This window comes from Tachysurus vachellii, chromosome 11 (assembly GCF_030014155.1).
Source record: "Tachysurus vachellii isolate PV-2020 chromosome 11, HZAU_Pvac_v1, whole genome shotgun sequence".
NCBI lineage: Eukaryota > Metazoa > Chordata > Actinopteri > Siluriformes > Bagridae > Tachysurus > Tachysurus vachellii.
The window spans coordinates 12,048,757-12,067,096 of record NC_083470.1 but is presented as its reverse complement, the minus strand read 5'-3'; the positions used below and the strand labels follow the sequence as shown (position 1 = coordinate 12,067,096).

Sequence of the window (18,340 nt, the reverse complement as noted above, 5' to 3'; positions counted from 1 at the left end):
TAAAACAAACAGGGAAAATAAGAGCTAGTTTAAGTGTTAGAGTATTTAAATAAATATCCCAAACTTTGCTCATGTCATGGAGTACTATTAAACTGCCATTAAATAAAAAGAAGAATATAGTACAACTGTGACACATGTAGGTAAGTAGGGTATTAGTCAGAGAAGAAACTAAGGACCCTATACAAAATACTATATATAGAACGATAGTGGTTGCAGGATGTGTGGAGTTTGGGTAGATGTCTGCATTGAAGCATAGTGATGGTAGCTTTCTGTTGAGGGAATGCCTTTCTTCAGCAGAGATAGGGAAACTGGTCTCAATTCAAGGTAGGCTGGATGGATCCAAATCCAGGGCAATCCTAGAAGCAATACTTACATAACCATCCAAAAATATGCACACAGCAATTTTCTGGAGTTGAATATTCTGGAGTTAGACATAAACTTGGATAAGATATTTCCTGAGTTTATTTTCTACAGAATTCAGACATTGTTTAAGGGTACTCTAAAGCAGTGTGATACTTTGGTGTTCATGCACTGGGTGTTGAGGAGCCTGATTTAAATTCCCCTGGTTTTGTTTGGCCTTTCCTGCACCCAGCTGCATTATCTTGGACTTTGTTGTGAGGAGGATAAAAGTGACATTTTACCTTATAAAATTTTCAGAGAAAGGTGTTGGACTATTAATCAGAAGGTAGTGAGTTTGCATCCCAGGTCCAACAAGCTACCTCTCCTGGGGCAGTTGTATAAATGTAAGTCACTCTGGATGAGGTTGTCTACTAAATACTCTAAATGTATTTGTGTTTTGTTTTGTTTTTCACCTGAAACTATTTTAATATTTAAGATTTGTTAAAACTGTGAAAGGGTTATTATTTAAATAAACTCTAGTTAGGAGTTAAATTTAACTCTATATTTTAGTAGAATTTTAACTCCATAAGAGTTTAGTTTTAACTCCTGGAAAGAGCTGAAAAATCAACACCCCAGAAAAGAGTTCATTTAATTTTGTGCTAGAGTTTATTCCATGGTCACACATGTGAACTCAAATGTAGTTGAAATAAACTCACATAGACTTTACTTCAAAGGCAAGAATTCGCTGAGAATTTTAATAATAACAGTTATGTTACAATAAAAATATTTTCAGCTAGCAATATTAGACATACTGACAATCAAATGGAAGAACTGACAAATAAGTCTATTTCAAATGAGGGTATGAATACTTATTGTAAATGATCTATCTAGGCATAATAGATCATTTGTTGTCAGAAACATTTGTTGCACACCTGCTATTTGAAATCAATTGTTAAAAATCATTTGATCCTTGATTCTTTAACTATTTATATTCTTGCCACAATGATGATGATGATCATCATCATCATCACCATCATCTTCATCATCTTCGTCTTCATCATTATTACAGCAAGACTCTTTTCTATTCCAGCACTGAGGTGGTGAAATTAACTTCTCCTAGATGTCCGAACAGCAGAGTCATCTTCAAACGATGGGTGAAGACCTACAACTTCCTAAAATACTTGAACTAGCACTTTTTCCCTTGTTTGTTGTGTGTATGTATAAAATACCAGTAAAAATTTCAGTATTATTTATTATGTATATATCAATGAAAAAAAAAAACAGTTTAGGATATATATATATATATATATATATATATATATATATATATATATATATATATATATATATAATATAAAAGTAACCTAGTGAACCAGTGTTAATGTATTAGTCAAAACTCAAAAGCACTTTTGTATGTTGCTCTGGATAAGGGCATCTGCCAAATGCCGTAAATGTCAATGTACAGTAAATGTTATCATTATCATCAACAACAAAAACAACAACAAAAATTATTGTCCCTCTACCAAGAAGCTGTTCTAAAACAGTAATAGTAACAGTAGTCCCTTTTTTTTATCTCTGTGACACCAACTAAAACAAAAGCATTTTTATGTTAATGCGACTTATCACAATCTGTGAAGTTTTTTTAATCATAATTATTTCTAATAAATAAGTCAAACAGTTATTGTTCTTTTGCTTAATTTTTCAAGTTAATATTCATATTTAGTTGAATTGTGAATGTATGTCATTTATTTTTGTAGCATCTGAGGTTATGTAAATCAAAACACAAGGTACACTTGTCATTAATAGTTCTGTGGTCATTAAATCACATATAAATGGTTTATAAATGTTCTGATATGTCTCCTTAAAAATAATATAATATAAACAAATTAAACTGACACGTTTATAAATTGTAGTGAACAGTGGATGGCAAGTTGATATTGCTTTCACTGTCTAACTACATTTTTAATTTCACTGTCGATTTGGACATTTTTTTTACAGACTATTTATTTTACATTCAGACAGTTCATTATATTGTACATCATTATGCATTGCATTTTAATTTCCTTAATTTGACATTTTGAGACATAACTTATTTATAACAATGACTAATTTTTCTGCTCTCAAGAAAGTCAAGTAGTCCATCTGACTATAAATACAGATGGACACAGAGATCGTGCTGCATAATTTTCTGAGAAGGAGACAGATTCAGGTGAGTCACAGAAAGCGATCTTTCCACTGCTGAGTAAAGCAAATTTGTTTACAGATTTAAAATTACACATTTAGATCTTTAATGAAAAAAGAAAGTAGAATAGAATGTCTTAATTGCCTAATTTTTTAAGTATTTATAGCAATTCCCTTTACAACGGACCAATCTCTTCAGTGAAAGTGGCAATAGAGATAATCTAACCAATGTATGTGATAGAATTTGATGATATATATATTTAAATCACAAAATTCTATCACATGCACTGGTTAGATTATTTCTATTGCCACTTTCACTGAAGAGATTGGTCCGTTGTAAAGGGAATTGCTTTACAACGATAATAATGATAGCAGCATTTATTGAACTATTGAAACAATTCTATAAAAATGAAAATATCAGAGAATTAATAAATGCTGCACCGTTAATAATCTTGGTATTTTTGTTATTTATATTGATCATCTTGTTTGAGTCTAACTAGGCAGAAAGAATCTGTTTTTCGAATATGAATATTGAGTTTAGATAACTGAGGTTAGGGTGTATTTTTCCATTTACGTGTTTCTTAACCACACAAAGAGTGCACATATCTTCTGAACACCTAGGTTTGCAAACAGGTACACAAGAGTTTGACATGGAGCACTGTAGTCTTTTGAAGTGCATTTATTTGTTGTTTAACTTTGACAAAAAAAGAATCACATTCAAAGCGTGTCATTGTCTCTGGGCCTTACTTGTGGAGCTTTAACAGTTTGGATGTATAAAAATAAGATTTTATCTCGTTTTAATTTGTTCTGTTCAACAAGCAAAAGACAGGAAGAGATCAGGAGGTGAAAAAAGGTGTAAAGACATCTGTACTTCAGCAGGTATTTGCCTTCCTAAACAATTAGAAAATACGTGTACCAAATGTACTAAATAATTTGAATACACATCCTCAGCTATGAAATATGGTTTTTGTGTAACTTATGACGGTTAAAATGATTGTATTTTTTATGTTTTTAGTTGTTTATTTCAATCGTAATAACATATACCATTTATGTGTTTATACATTAATCAAACATTATAATGTAGGAACCATGACCCCTTTAAGTAAGGAATAAGGAATACGCTTATTTTATAAACTATATCTATATAATATACTTATTCCCAAGCAAGGGAATTATAATATATAAGTTTAATTTATTTCTATATCATTGAAGATGATTTAATATACTGAATTAACACTTGCAAAACAACAAAGTCAGATTTAAACTTTGTGTACAAAGTTCACAGTTTGTGTGAATACTGAAAGTTGTATGACTGCATGTGTAGGACTGTGTGTGTGTTGGTGGTTAAAGTCAGATTACTGATTTGTATTATATTACAGTTTACATTTTTCATATCGTATATGGCTTAACGCAAATCAGCCAGAAAATGAAGAACACCTTTTTCTCTGACTTTTGCTCAGATACTAGTTCTGTTGTTCCTATATACAATTTGTGGTAGAATGAGTGGTTAGTAGAAACTAATTCCAGGATAGATTTTTTACTAGTTTAATGGACTAGTGAACAGCTTTGTGGGAAAGTGGTTTGTAATAACGAAACGTTCCACAGTGTAAATTAAAAAGAAGCATTGAGTTTGGCAGTGAGTAATTTTCCATCTCTGTGAAGTAATGTCAAATAAGGTGTCTAGCAATTTTTGCAATCACAGGACAATTCTAATGCGCTATTATAGTGATATAGACTAATAGAATAGCTATAGACTGAAGTATTACTGTACATTGTAGATGTATAAAGGTAAAGGTTTTAGCATTAAGCCTAGTTTGATTGTGCTTGCTAATTGTAGTTCAATTATATTATTTCATATGTAGTTATTGTTTTAAAGACATAAGACATATTCATTGCCACACTGTGCAACTGCATTTACTTTATATTTAGACCTGTGATTGCAGCTCAAATGTTTTTTCGTACACAAGAATAACATCAGAAACCGCAACGATTGCAAACTTTCTCTTTCTATTTACCCATATCCTATTTCCTCTTCCTGGCCTGCTTATCTCATGCATGTTTTTGCACCATGCAAAGTTACCGTACATGTATTTATATGTAAATGGTTATTTATCATAGCTTGTTTGTGTGCCGTTTATGGTTTTCTGCAAAAAGAAATATATTGATGTGCTTTTGAAATAGAATCATGTCTGCTTTTTTTTGTTTGTTTGTTTTAACCTCTGAATTAAGAAAAAACATAAATCCACCTAAACCCTATCACTTTGTAGTATCAAGTTTTTATGTGATAGTTCTATTATAGCAACTTCCCACTCAATTGAAGCTGTGCTTTTTCTCTACGTTTATTATTCTACTTTCATGTTTTTTTCTTCTCACCCTCATGATGTTAATGAAGGGAAAAAACCCTGTGCTGTTGTGGCTGGGCCAAGAGAAGTGTATTTAAATTTCGACCTCTTTTCTATTCTTTTGAGGATTTCTGAGTGTTTAATAGGTAGCTAACTGAACTATAATGGTTTTGTTTTTCTTCCTGGTAAAACAAAGAAATAATCACAAGTACCTAGATGTCTTCAAGATTATTTAGTTCTTTAAGACGAAATGAGCAATTCTTTTTTCTCTTTCAGAGTTTTACAGTATAAATGGCACAGCTTAACGATCAGAGTGGCAGGAGTAGAGGTGTAAAGGACGTAGATGTGACCCCAACTCAGAAGGAAGAGCAGAAGTATAAGATTTACGTGCCAAATGAATGTGACGCCTCACATCATTCGGAAGAAATCCCATTCACTCAGGTAACCTGTAGTTTACAGAATGAAAGTCAGTTCATGCAAAAGAATAGATAAGCTTAAATATATTTGCATTTGGACTTTCCATAAAGTCATTTCCTTTATTCTACTTTGCTCATATTTCCCAATGAAAAATATTATTGAGATTCTACAGCTATCATCGACAGATATCTATCCATTAATGAAAAATTTACAACATACTCTGTGGTGTGTGTGTATGTGTGTGTGTGTGTGTGTGTGTGTGTGTGTGTGTGTGTGTGCAGAGTGCTGATAAAACAACACAAACACACTTTCTTCGGCTAGATCACCAGAGTCCTCAACCAACTCAGAACAGACCCTCTGTGCTCTGCTCCACCTCTCTGCTACCTCTGGGTCTGTACAGCAGCATCTAGTAATTTACCTAAACAAGCCATCTGAGCATGCTCTGTACCAACAAATTATTATTATTATTTTTTAAAAATCATTTGTTTTTTCTTGTCATGTCCAAATTCTTGTCATGACCAACAATATATAGTTTCTTATAACATTAATCTTTACCTTTATTATGTAAACATGGGTTTGGAAAAGCATAAATTACTCATCATCAATTTCCCGATCATATTCCTTCACCAGAATGCAATAGTATTTCTCAGATCTCACCTAAAAAGTATGAGTCAGCAGTTAAAAGTGGCAAAAAGGAGTATGAGTCTGATCAGACTGATCATCACAAAAACCCCAGCACACATATGAACAGGTAAGACAGAACTCTTAAGACCAACAGGTAAGACCAAACTTGCATGAATTGAGCTTTAAACAAATTTTGACACCTCTGGAGCTGACTTCTCTCCCTCTTTTGCACATACCATACTTATGCACATAACACCTGCCATAACTGCCGTATTTATTGTATATAATGTATATACAATATATAATTTTTTACTACTATTTGCACTTCTGGTAGCTGCTAAACAGCTTTTTTGCTATGTACCTGTACTATGCAATGACAATAATGTTTATCGATAGACAGACAGATAGATAGATAGATAGATAGATAGATAGATAGATAGATAGATAGATAGATAGATAGATAGATAGATAGATAGATAGATAGATATTATATAGTCTACTGCAATACAACAGAAATAGGTTGTACAGGGGGCATTGCACAGGGGGCATTGCATTAATTTTAACTTCCTCATCACAGCTTTATCCAGTCAAACGTGATAAACTCTCTGTTTGTCAATGGTCGTTGTCACTGGCCTAATTGTGACGAAGCCTTCAGAGAGTATTCTGTTTTCATGAAGTGAGTCTTCAACAGTTTTTGAGCCATTCAAACCAAATATGTAAAATGCATGTCAGCAAATCCTCTTTTGACTGTTTTATTTTTTGTAAATGTAATCATATTGCTCAAATTGTTTAGACACCTGAACAACAGACACAGCTGGGGAGAAAAAACAATTGCACAGTGGAGGGTGCAAGAAGAAAGGGTGCGCCAGATGGAGAGTCAGGTAGATGAATATGTAGTAGCATGCAAACCAATAAGATGTTAAGGTTATTGTTTAGGTAATGTGTATTTCACTGGAAAGCTTATTAACACTTCACTTAAGAACAGCAGGGCTAATACATACATGACAACTAACAAACTTGTACAAGCATTTATAAAGTCTTATTCTAACAGACACCCTGTCTACATTTTGAGCTCAAGCTGATGTCTTATTTACTGTGAAAATTCACAACAGCTCCTTACTTTTTACTGATCCATTCTGTTGGAGACTGTTGTGTCATGTTGACTAAGAAAGTGAAATTGGCTCAACTAATCATGCCTTCTTCAGCCAAAACTGCTTTCCATCTATTTGACTGGCACAGAAAAGAGCTATATATTGAACAGATGTACTTAACATCGAGGCAACTTTAAACTGCTTATTTAGTTAATGGATATAATTAGATTAAAAAAACTATTTGCATTTTTTTTGCAATGTGGTTTATATGGAGAAACAATTTCATCATAAAATCATAAAATGTTCTGTTTTGCTTTATTGTAAACCTTCAAAAAAATATTAAACATGAAAATAACATATGTTGTAAAAATCCACAAAACAATGACACAGTTAAATGACAAAGATGTTGCATTGCATGAAAAACAGAAATAATAACAGAACATTAATGTCATAAACACTGGGTTGTTGTAGCCTAGTGGTTAAGGTGTTGGACTACTGATTGGATTGTTGTGAGTTTGAATCCCAGGTCCACCAAGCTGCTACTGCTGGGCCCCTGAGCAAGGCTCTTAGCCTTTAATTGCTCAGATTGCTTCAGTTGCTCCAGATTAGGGCATCTTCCAAATAATGTAAACAATCAACTCCAAATGCTACTAGTCTAGACTTATCTAAATGCCTTTAGAAAACATTTGTTCATTTGTTGAAAATTTCTGTTACCTTTCAAGAACAGGTATTAAATTATTTTGAGATAGCTAAACATTTAACTGACAGTTCAGCCTGATTCACTGGATGGCTAGGACTAGCAGAAAAACCCATGTACACAATGCAGCATCCTCACATAGACAAATCATTATTCACAGAATTCAGGATGTTATTTACACCAGTTCAAATAAACAAAAAAATGTCAGACCAAATTTCAGGCAAAACCTTAATGTAACAAACTAATAGTTTTACATTTTGTCATATTTTATAGTTGTATTTTATATGGTGATGGAATAAACATTTGTAACTTTTATGCAGCTCTGAGTGCTGCTTTTGGTGATATACACTGGCCTTACCTGTCATTCTGATAGTTTGAAATTCTACTGGTCATGAGGAGGATTGTGTAGAGAACATTTTGTCAAGCAATCCTAAGCTTATTTAATAAATAATTTCTTTAATAAAAATAAAAAGTCTTTTCTGTTTTTTTTGGAAACTGTACATGATATTGATTCTGATGCAGTGCAATATTGAAACAGATTTACTGAAACTGTTGTGTTTAAGCTTGTTAAGGAACGACAGAAGCTCCAGGCCATGCAGCTCCATCTAAGACGGACTGAACACCCAGTAAGTAAATCACTTCAACACTCAGTCTCCTTTGTAATCTATTTACAAATTTTCTAAGTAGCCTAAAATATCAAAATTAATAATGTATCCCAAATAATTTACCATAATGTTTTACTAGGAATAATGAATCTATTTCCTTCATTTTCATTAATTGTATCATTCAAATAGTTGTTGCTGAACAGTTGCACTCTTGCTTTATGAAGTGCGCGGGTGTGTGTTGTGTGCCGCTCTGTCAGAGAGCAGCTCTAGGCTGGTGGAGGCCGCTGGCACTGCCTGCACCCCCGTCTGAGGAGCCAGATGGAAGTGTAGAGTGGGCCATCGATGCCACAGGGCGCCATGAATACTGGCCCACAGCCACCTCCCACCTACTGACAGGTAAAGCCTATTCACACACTGATTTTCCCAGGGCTGTCAGATTCAATAATACACATACATGTGATAACATGCTACACCATTTTTGCATTCTTTGTTATAAGGAAATGTTACTAGAATCCAAAACAAAACAATTTTTCCTCTATATTCTAGATTTTGTCAACAGTATGGAATGCTACAAATATATCAATATCAGACCTCCATATACTTATGCTTTTCTTATTAGATGTGTAAGTACCCATATTATTACAACGAAACATTCAATTATATTATTTTTATTATGTGTGTATATGCATATTTACAACATATAAACACATATTCTGATATTTTAGGCTTTTTACGATATTTGTATTAAGTTATTTTTCCTGTTTTTTCATAGTCAATACTGGAGGCATCAGATAAGCAAAGAGCTCTGAATGAGATCTACAGCTGGTTCATTCAAAGATTCTTTTACTTCCGTCACAATACTCCCACATGGAAGGTATTGAATCATAATCGAAATCTCATCAGCTCAGCCAACACTCCTCAGCATAGGTTAATATTTGGCATGACATTTACGTTATGTTACGGCATTTGGATGATGCCCTTATCCAGTTTGATTTACACGTACCTTATTTATTCAACTGAGTGATTGAGGGTTAAGGGCCGTGCTTAAGGTCCCAACTGTGGCAGATCCTAGGTCCTAGGATTCAAAAATCTTCATTGAATCCCCATGTAAAAATATAGTCAAATTATATATTTAATTTTAGAGAATGGTAGAGGATGGAAATGCCTGATGTCATGGTTTTGGGGTTTAACATTTTAATACAACTGTGGGCATCTATAGGTGTGGTAGAGGTTAAAAAGCAGGAGTGATGCTTTTACCTCTCATGGTGTCAACTATATGAGGTTCATCATGGCGATAAATTAAAGTATACCTTTATGATACATTCATCAGCCACTTTATTAGGAAGACCACACAAATGAACGGGTAATGAAGTTGTTTTTTTTTTCCTCATTACATTGGGGCCCCCCCACAACAGGGCCCCCCCACCCTTGCACTATGTGTCTGGCACGCAGCTCCTCTACACCACTGTCACGAAGCTTGAATTCAAGATGAAATAGAAATTCACCAGGGCAGGTGACATTTTTAAAAACATTCCTGTTAGCTTGACCCAGCCTGGCCACTATCCTCTGACATCAGATTTTTAAAAACTCAAAACCAGCCTGTCTGCCACCAACAGCATACCCCAGTCAAAGGCATTGAGACCCCTTTCCTTGCATCTTCATGATTTTATGAATTTATTTATGGTGCTGTCCCCACATGATTGGCTAGTTAGATAAGCATATGAATGAGCAGGTGTTTCTAATAAAGGGAATATTAGCATACATAGATGTTCTTGTTACCTGGAGGATATCCACTAGATGGCAGCACTTATATAGAGAAATTATTTTCTAAAATACAGGCCTCATTGGCTTAGAGTTGATCACGTTTGCCTTGGTTTTCCTTGGCAGTCTGATTTCCACTGCCACTGTGTGTGGACCCCTGTGTGTGTGAATGTCTGGGTTCACCCGGGTTCTCTGGTTTCCTCACCCTATCCAAATACATGTATTGTAGGCTGATTAGCATCTTTAAATTGTCAATTCTGTTTGTGTGTGTGTGTGTGTGTGTGTGTGTGTATGATTGTAATGGGTTGGTACCCCATCCAGGGTTCTGATCCAAGCCACGTTAGATAGACTCTAGGCTCCTTGTGGACATTGTGTAGGGAAAGTGATGTAGGGAAAATGCATGGAAGTATTTTCTGAATGCAGAAACTCTTTTTGTTATTTGTAAGCAGAACGCAGTCCGTCACAACCTCAGCCTTCATAAATGTTTTGTGCGGGTGGATGGAGGAAAAGGTGCTGTGTGGACTGTGGATGAGACGGAGTTTCAGAAGAGAAAAGGACAAAGGTTTAACAGGTGTGTTCATTACAATTCAAATATAACACTTGCTTAATGTGTTGATTTCATGATATTTCAATTTGTTATTCAGTTGTTCAGCTTAAAGCATAAATCTTATGATTTATTTAGTAACCACAAGGAATAATAGTTTAACATGCTACAGTTTTATTAGCGCTGTTAAATTCTGTTAAAATTTAACAGTGTACTTGAGAAGGAAAGTGACAAGATATCATACAAAATTAACCTCACTACATATTCATTTGCTTGATTTATGCTTTTTACTGGCTTAGCTCTTTATTCCTCTTTATTCTCATAATCCCATATTCTCTTTTTTAATAACACATGCATACCTTGAATGTGCTACAAGAGTACAAGAGAATGCACAATTAAAAGAAAAGCACAATTTTTAATCAAATGTTTAATTACATTGCATTCCGTCCAGGGTTTATCCTGCCTTGATGCCCAATGACGCCTGAGATTAGTTCGGATATGCGGTAGAAAATGAATGAATGAATGAATGAATGAATGAATGAAGTTTAATTACATTGATATATAAGCTCTTAAAAAGCATAAAAAACATTTGGGAGTGTTGTGACACGAGAACAGTGGAGTGATTCATTTCTGTAGGACTGAAAATGAAAAAGCTTAAATCAGCTTTGAATTTTGTTATATTCAAAAAATAAATGAGCGGCTGTTTGTTCTAAAAGATCACAAAATGACCATATCTCATCAATGTCTGAATATTTAGAAATGCAGGAATTAACAGTGTAGATTTAAACATCTATGAATTGGTCTTCCTTAACTTATTAGATGTAGCCTACAAATGCTTGGTAAAAGCAAGGCCCTTTTCCAACCTAGATCCCACACAATGCATCCTCATCTCACAATCCCTCATCATCTTCTGTCCAGGACTCTATGTCACTCAAGCAAACATGCTGTCATTGAACAGATCACGAAGGACAAATTAATGAGTCAATTTTTTTCGGAGCCGATTTACATTTCTTAAGAACCTTTTTCTAATGATAAAAAACACCATGTGATGCCATGACTGAGAAATAATCAGTATTCATGATTGTGTTTCGTACATAACATACAGTGTATATAGTATATCTGAGTTGTTTGTACAGCGTAACGATGTACAGAATCTTAAGAACAGCATTTGACTCACTGACTCCTTGGCGCTGTGGAAGTGCACTGATGTTGAATGTTTAAAAAAAAGCTACTGGAGCAAAGTCTTGATTTAGAAATTCAGGTGCTGACACTGGCTAATATCAATGTAATTACATTTTTTAGGGATTCTTTGAAATGGATGACTCATTTCTCTCATCCTCCCAAAGTGTCCTAAGGTTTCCTGATGGCATACAGTGAAAAGCTGTTACCCACAATGGTGTTGGACGGTGATAGCTTTTTTTTTTTTTTCATTCTTGTTAATTCTAATTTGTTTTAGTGTGACAAACTGACCATCTACAGTCAAGTCTTTTGACCATATCTAGTATTTCCTATTGTAAAATGACAGTAAATAAAATACATCATTAAAACAGGTTCTGTGCATTTTGTTGCAAAGATTGAAATAGTTTTTTTCTACTGACACATTTTATGCTTTTAAGCATTTATTTCTGCAAAGAAACAAACATCATCTGCCAAATGAATAACATTTAAAGGTTTAAATTATCTTTATTCTATATATACTGTATTATCTTTATAAACTTTATACAATATTTTCAGGAGGATGCTTCAGAAAACGCCTTATTCTTTAATATATTAATAATATCTTGTTTCAAGTAACTTTTCTAATTTTGTTAGTTTTGTCAATATTTATTTGTCATTTTTGCATTATGTTTTAATACTGACATTAAAAAAGCTTTTTCTAACAATGATCTGGAGTCTGTTGGTGTTATTGCACGATCTGGCCAGAAGAGGGAGCTAATAATGAGCTCGGCGAGCTTGGGCGTGGTAACTGCTTCCCCTTGGAGCACTTCTTACACAGACACAGACATATTTCTGATAGATATAGAAATATGGGGCAGACAAAAAGCAGTCTTTATATTCATTAGTAGGGAAGTTTGCATTTAATGTAATGGCTTTAATTCTAATGAAAATTGTGTAAGGGGGGTTTGGTTAATTGTCATAGATAGATGAAGGATATTAATTAGATGTTATTCCCTCACTTAGCAGTTGAACAAGGCAGTGCACGAATCAGAAAAAAATATATACATGAGAAACAAATGATTAAGTATAAGTGAAATTTCCTTTACCTGATTTCTTTGTAAACACTCACAGAGTCATCACTCCCACTCATGATGAACTTAAGACATCTAGTTGCACTTTGATGTGTTCCTTTAAATGATCTTTGTGCTGTATTTTTTTCCTGGTACTAAGTCTTCTGTCAATTAGCATTCTTAAAGGCTATGAGAAAAAAAACTGTAATATAAACTAAGAATATTTCGAAAGAAAAGTGATAATTTCCCCTATGTGTGGAGACCTTTGGGACACCCTATACATACAAGTCCACACACACACACACACACACACACACAAACACAAACACACAAGTGCAGCTTGTGTTGGCCAGTAAAAATACCAGACGAGCCAAACTGCACCAAAGTGTAAATAAACTCAATACATCAATACTGTCGACACGTACAATCATGTACATAGGTACAGAAATGCATAAAAAAATTTTGATGAGCTGAAGTGAAATTGCAATTATTATAGCAATGTGTAATAAATATCGATTTTTCTTGCATTTCCAGTAAACAGAACTAAATCTAAAATTTAAAAATGATTCCAAACTATATTACAACATGCACATACATACACACACACATACACACACACACAAACACACATGCACACGCTTTTGTGCTATAGTTAATCGGTGGGGTGTAAATAAATCCCTTTATCCCCACCCCTGTTTTGTCTTCCAGCGTAGATGAAACGAACAGATCCCTCATGATTCCTCTGCGTGTGCCTCTCTGCATATCCTCCCCAGCCTCCTCAGTCCCCTAAGCTTTTTGTTCTTGTCAGTTCTCACAATCACTCCTGTGCACAGGCTGAAAAATAATTTCTTTTTTTTTTCTTTCTTTCACCGTACGGTTTTGATTTGCAAGACAGGTCTCAAAGAATTAACTCAAGGACATAAGAGACCTCAAACCTACTTGATAAAATTTTCATCTACTTCTAAACTTAATCAAGGCCAAGAATACTTCTCATATATGTATTTTATAGCTGGAATTCTCCATGTCAACAGATCGTTTTATCCTTGGCAATGTAATATATGTTGTTTGCACAGATCTGGCAATGTATCTTTCAAATTCACAAGGACAAGTTTTTTTTCCTGATGGCCTTGAGATGAGCCTACAGATGTACCGTGTCATAAAAGACAGCCGCAGGCACTGAATTTTCCTGCACCTCAATTATTCTCAGGGGCATTTCCTTTAGAAAAATCAGCCTATTATATTGGCTTCTGGACAGCCTCACAAATTGTGACAGTCTTCTCACCTTGTCAGGTGCTTATTACATGCTCTTCCTGTAGCATCAACACCGGCTTCCTAACAGGTGTCTCAGCCCCCGGATCCTCTGTGTTATACGGCTCTGGCATTTTCATTATCCAAATTGGGATAGAAAAACGGTGGAAATGCAGGAGGGTATGTACTTTCTAAACTTGTTTGTAGGCAATGAAATCATTCTGCTTTACTAAATAGACAGATCTTTTGTATTGTACTAATAATAATTGTACCTAATGCCACTGCTTTTACATATGGGCATGTAAGTGCTATTATTTGTAGAATTGGCCAGAATGTGCAGTTGGTGTTTTTTTGTGTATATTTTGTGGGGATTTTCTCAAGGAATAAAACATGACAGGGCATGCTCTTACAGGTTGTTGGCTGTTATTTGCCAAAATTACAATTCTTATTTATTAAATAGCAACATAGCCTGCTTTATAGTTATGGAACATCTGGAAGACAAGCTAGTCTCTGTTATCATTTATGTTACTGACAAACTATAAAGAGCAAATTCCTCTGTCCTGAAAACTTTCCTGTGTTACAAAACGTAAAGGTACGGCTTCACTTTTAACTCTTTTAAAAGCTAATACTGTTGACTTTATAATGTTAAATATCATCTCCTTAGAAAAAGTTTCACCATTTCAACAAATCTAAGTTTTTCTTTGTTAAATAGCAACACTTTTTAATCTGTCTTGTATCTGGAGCATCCAGCGTACAAGTCCGTGTGAATTGGCTGTTGCTGTAGAAAAGCATAAGTCACCCATTACATTAGAGAACAAGGGCATCAGTAGAAACTGTTGAAATCTCCAGTGTGAATTCAAGTGTTTAATAATTTAATTTAAGTTAAAGCTTTATGTAAGCAATGTGTTTATTTAGCATTTATGGAAGTAGAACATTATATAAAGTTTTCTGCCACAGGAAAAGTCATCATAGCAGAGGACCCTTATTTGTCTTGGATAAAATAAAAAATAATAAGCCTTGGGCAAAATGACTGTGGTATAAGAATAACAAGACACTTCAGGATGTGTTGTTGTATGAAATCTTCTCTTCACACCACCACTTTGTTGATTTATTCCTTAATTCATGCACTGATAACATTTTGGTGTGTGGTATACTGTACATCCTTAATTAGCAGTGTATGTATGAGTTTTGTTAAATGTAGAGCAGAGGTAAAGCTATTTTGTCAGATCTCAATTACAAAGCTATCTTTTTTGTTATCTGGTTCTCCCCTTTTGGAGCTATTAGTGTGAATGCTCTGAAACCAGTTATGGTTTCTAGTCTAGAAAAAGACAGCTTATCATCTCTATTGGCCATCATCGAGACAGACAAGCTCTCTGTCTGAGCTGAGAGCCTGGTATTTCTGACAGGTCTAAACAGAGATAAAGAATAGATGAAAAGGCAATCCTGAAACCTCAATTCCACACTACAGCAAAGTGCTAAGCAAGTGCTGAGCAAGAAAGGTTATAGATTACACATCAAACAAAAATATCTGATGCAACCAGTCTATAAAACCACACTCACTCTATTAACAAAGCCTGAGACGGACTCTATCATGCATGCTAACATACTCCTAGAGAGGATATGGCACAACTGACTATGGCACAGTTGTGCACTTTGAAAACCACAACAATTCACATTCTCAAGGTGTTTTCCACAGTGAAATGATGCCTGCTGAATTTGCATGTTTTTCATCCTTCACATGTAGGTGTGTTTCAGTATTCAGTCTTTGAGGTCACTTTTGTTTGAAATCAGACATAAATTGTTAAACTTTCCGGGTACTATTTATTCACACTTAACCTTCCAGGAGCGTCGTGTTCCACACTTGTCTTTGTGTGTGATGCTGGAGGCATTTAGCTAGTCAAACAGCAAGTATTTATATGTACCTCAGTGAGAAACGGACTGACGTGGTTTCATTGCTGACACAATATGATTATTCATCCCTCTCTCACTGTTTTTACTGAGATTAGGGGGCTAAAGGCCAAGCTTAACTCACAGTCTGTCTGACAAATGCTAAACTGCCCATCCGTTAGGAACCACCTGTATACACAAGCCCAGACAAGATAACTTAGCAAAGAACATCAGTCGCCCATGAGATTACATGCTTCTGCTGCCACTGCACTTTTTTAATGTAGATTTAGACTTTTTATAGACGTAATTACACCCTCAGTATGAACATATATTATAATTGCAATGAAACTTGAAAAAGAAATTCCACCTCCAAATTATGTTTCTTTTCCTGTTAGTCGTTCATTACAATTAAAAATAAAGGTTTATATGTGGTTCTTTGTCAGAGTGTATGGTTCTACAAAGAATCTTTAACATCCATGGAACCTTTCACGTAAAGTTCATTGTAGTGCAAAACGGTTTATTAAATGATGAACATGGTCTTTATAGCACTAAAAAAAAAAGGATTCTTTTAAGAACACACCAAATTGTTAACCTCTAAACATGTACACAAGCTTTCAAGATGGGGCAGTGGTTGCTTAAGCAGTTAAGGCTCTGGGATGTTGATTGGGGTTCAAACTAATAAGCCCTTGAGCAAAGCCTGAGCTGACCCTGTGCTCTGACCCCAACTACCAAAGTTGGGATATGCAAAAAAAATTTCTCTGATCTGTAATGTATATGACAAGTCAAGGCCTCTGTTCTATTTCAAGGCAGCATAAGAACAACAATATAAAGTAATAAGAGTAAAAAAGTAGAAGCAAAAGAGCTGAGGTAACGATGCTTTTTAACATTTTTTTAATTACTACATGTGTTTAAATTTGCAGCTTTCTTTTAGTTCTGCTTTATCATGTAAACAACAAATTTATCACTCAGACAAAACACCCAGCCACAACTAGCATTTAACAAATTATATAATTTTATCATGCTCATTTTTTCAGCTATTGTCATATTTTTTGTAATGTGATCTGCTATTATATCCTAATTAGAATCATTTGGATACAATTAACTGGATCTTGCCTGAAGCGGGCATCTTCAGAACTCCAGCACAACATAGTACATTGGCATGTCGTAATCTCTATCAGGAGAGAAGAAGCGCTCTTGTTCTCTCCTAATAGATGTGGATGATGATTAATATAATGCCAGCAGGGCTTAGAACTGGTGCAAACACAAGGATTTTTCTCCTTGATTCTTAAGAGGCTTAATAAAATGATCACATAGTTCTATAAATCCATCTTCATCTGATGACCTTGTCGAGACAACCTTACAGAAGAGAGAGAGACAAATTTCTCCAGGCACAGCCAGACCTCATTAAATTCATTTTAGAAGTGGCCTTGTTCATACATTCATTCATTCCGTCAAGGAGAGAAGTTACACCCAAATTCAGACATCAAAATAGGGTGCTGGAATTAATTTCAGCACAACCTACAGGCTTATTTGCTCACAGGAATAGCTATAACAGATCCTCTATAGATTCACGGTCATAATAAAGCCAGGGCAATGAAGCATCACAGTTGCAAAGCAGTGCCTTCCCTGGCTGCACCCATCACTCCTCTCCACCTTGATGTTTTCAGATATGTTAGCTTTGAGAGAATGAAAGTGTATCTTCCAAGGAGAGGAGATAAAAGGGCTCTGGTTTCCATTTCAGCGTGGGGAGACTCGCACCGCGGGGCATGACAGCTCTCTGATGCCTCCTGACAGCCCAGGACTTTCCACAACTTTCATGTCACATTGCAGGAGTTAAATAGCTTTAGGGGAGCGATGGGTGATAATGGAAAAGAGAGAGAGAAAGAGGCCCTCTAGGCTTTATCTTAACGAGTGTTGAGATTTAATTACCACGGGCTGCGGTGTAGACATCTGGCAAGGTGAGATGCGTAACTCTGCAATCAAAAAAAGTCATTACATTATAAAACATTATTATGTCTTTGATACTTCTCTGTGTGATGCTAGACTGCCCAGATGAATCACAACTAGAATCCCTGCTAGTTGAATTATAAGTGCAAACACACACACACACAAACACACACACACAGAGGCCCTGAGCATGGATCTGAATTTGCATGGCCATTAGTTTGACATCGCCATTACAGACCCAAACATGTTATGCTTAATTCTGGTCCACAGGTTTCCAATGGACTCAGATGTGTCAGAATGCTGTTTCTGTCTATGGAACTTTAAATGAGACAGTCAAGTAAAAATGAGATCATGATACCGGCAGGCTGCGAATGACCAATTTTACATGCATGAAAACACACATTCATGCACAAGCACGTACTGTGAAAT

The 18,340-nt window shown here is 35.1% G+C and overlaps 1 protein-coding gene across 5 annotated transcripts; it reads left to right on the top strand.

The window, feature by feature from the left end:
• The first annotated feature begins 2,525 nt into the window (after nucleotides 1-2,525).
• On the top strand, nucleotides 2,526-12,270 carry foxp3b (forkhead box P3b). 5 transcript variants are annotated; one of them, XM_060882317.1, is made up of 13 exons: nucleotides 2,526-2,548; nucleotides 3,340-3,399; nucleotides 5,139-5,303; nucleotides 5,561-5,669; nucleotides 5,910-6,030; nucleotides 6,481-6,579; nucleotides 6,697-6,784; nucleotides 8,255-8,317; nucleotides 8,521-8,692; nucleotides 8,843-8,919; nucleotides 9,069-9,170; nucleotides 10,504-10,628; nucleotides 11,904-12,270. In XM_060882317.1, exons 3-13 carry the CDS (start codon nucleotides 5,154-5,156, stop codon nucleotides 11,953-11,955), a joined length of 1,158 nt encoding a protein of 385 aa, XP_060738300.1. In that variant the 5' UTR covers nucleotides 2,526-2,548; nucleotides 3,340-3,399; nucleotides 5,139-5,153; the 3' UTR covers nucleotides 11,956-12,270. The 5 variants fall into 5 exon arrangements, with proteins under 5 accessions (XP_060738300.1, XP_060738304.1, XP_060738299.1 ...); XM_060882316.1 differs by lacking the exon at nucleotides 2,526-2,548 and having other exon boundaries at nucleotides 3,028-3,399; XM_060882320.1 differs by lacking the exon at nucleotides 2,526-2,548 and having other exon boundaries at nucleotides 3,040-3,399; nucleotides 8,554-8,692; nucleotides 11,904-12,269.
• Nucleotides 12,271-18,340: the final 6,070 nt, after the last annotated feature.

Bases quoted from the DNA above. Each gene is read 5' to 3' on its own strand.
- foxp3b (XM_060882317.1), top strand. From the start codon at position 5,154: ATGGCACAGCTTAACGATCAGAGTGGCAGGAGTAGAGGTGTAAAGGAC. The intron at 6,031-6,480 runs GTAAGACAGAAC...TCCTCATCACAG, and splicing joins CCCAGCACACATATGAACAG to CTTTATCCAGTCAAACGTGA. The intron at 9,171-10,503 runs GTATTGAATCAT...GTTATTTGTAAG, and splicing joins ACAATACTCCCACATGGAAG to CAGAACGCAGTCCGTCACAA.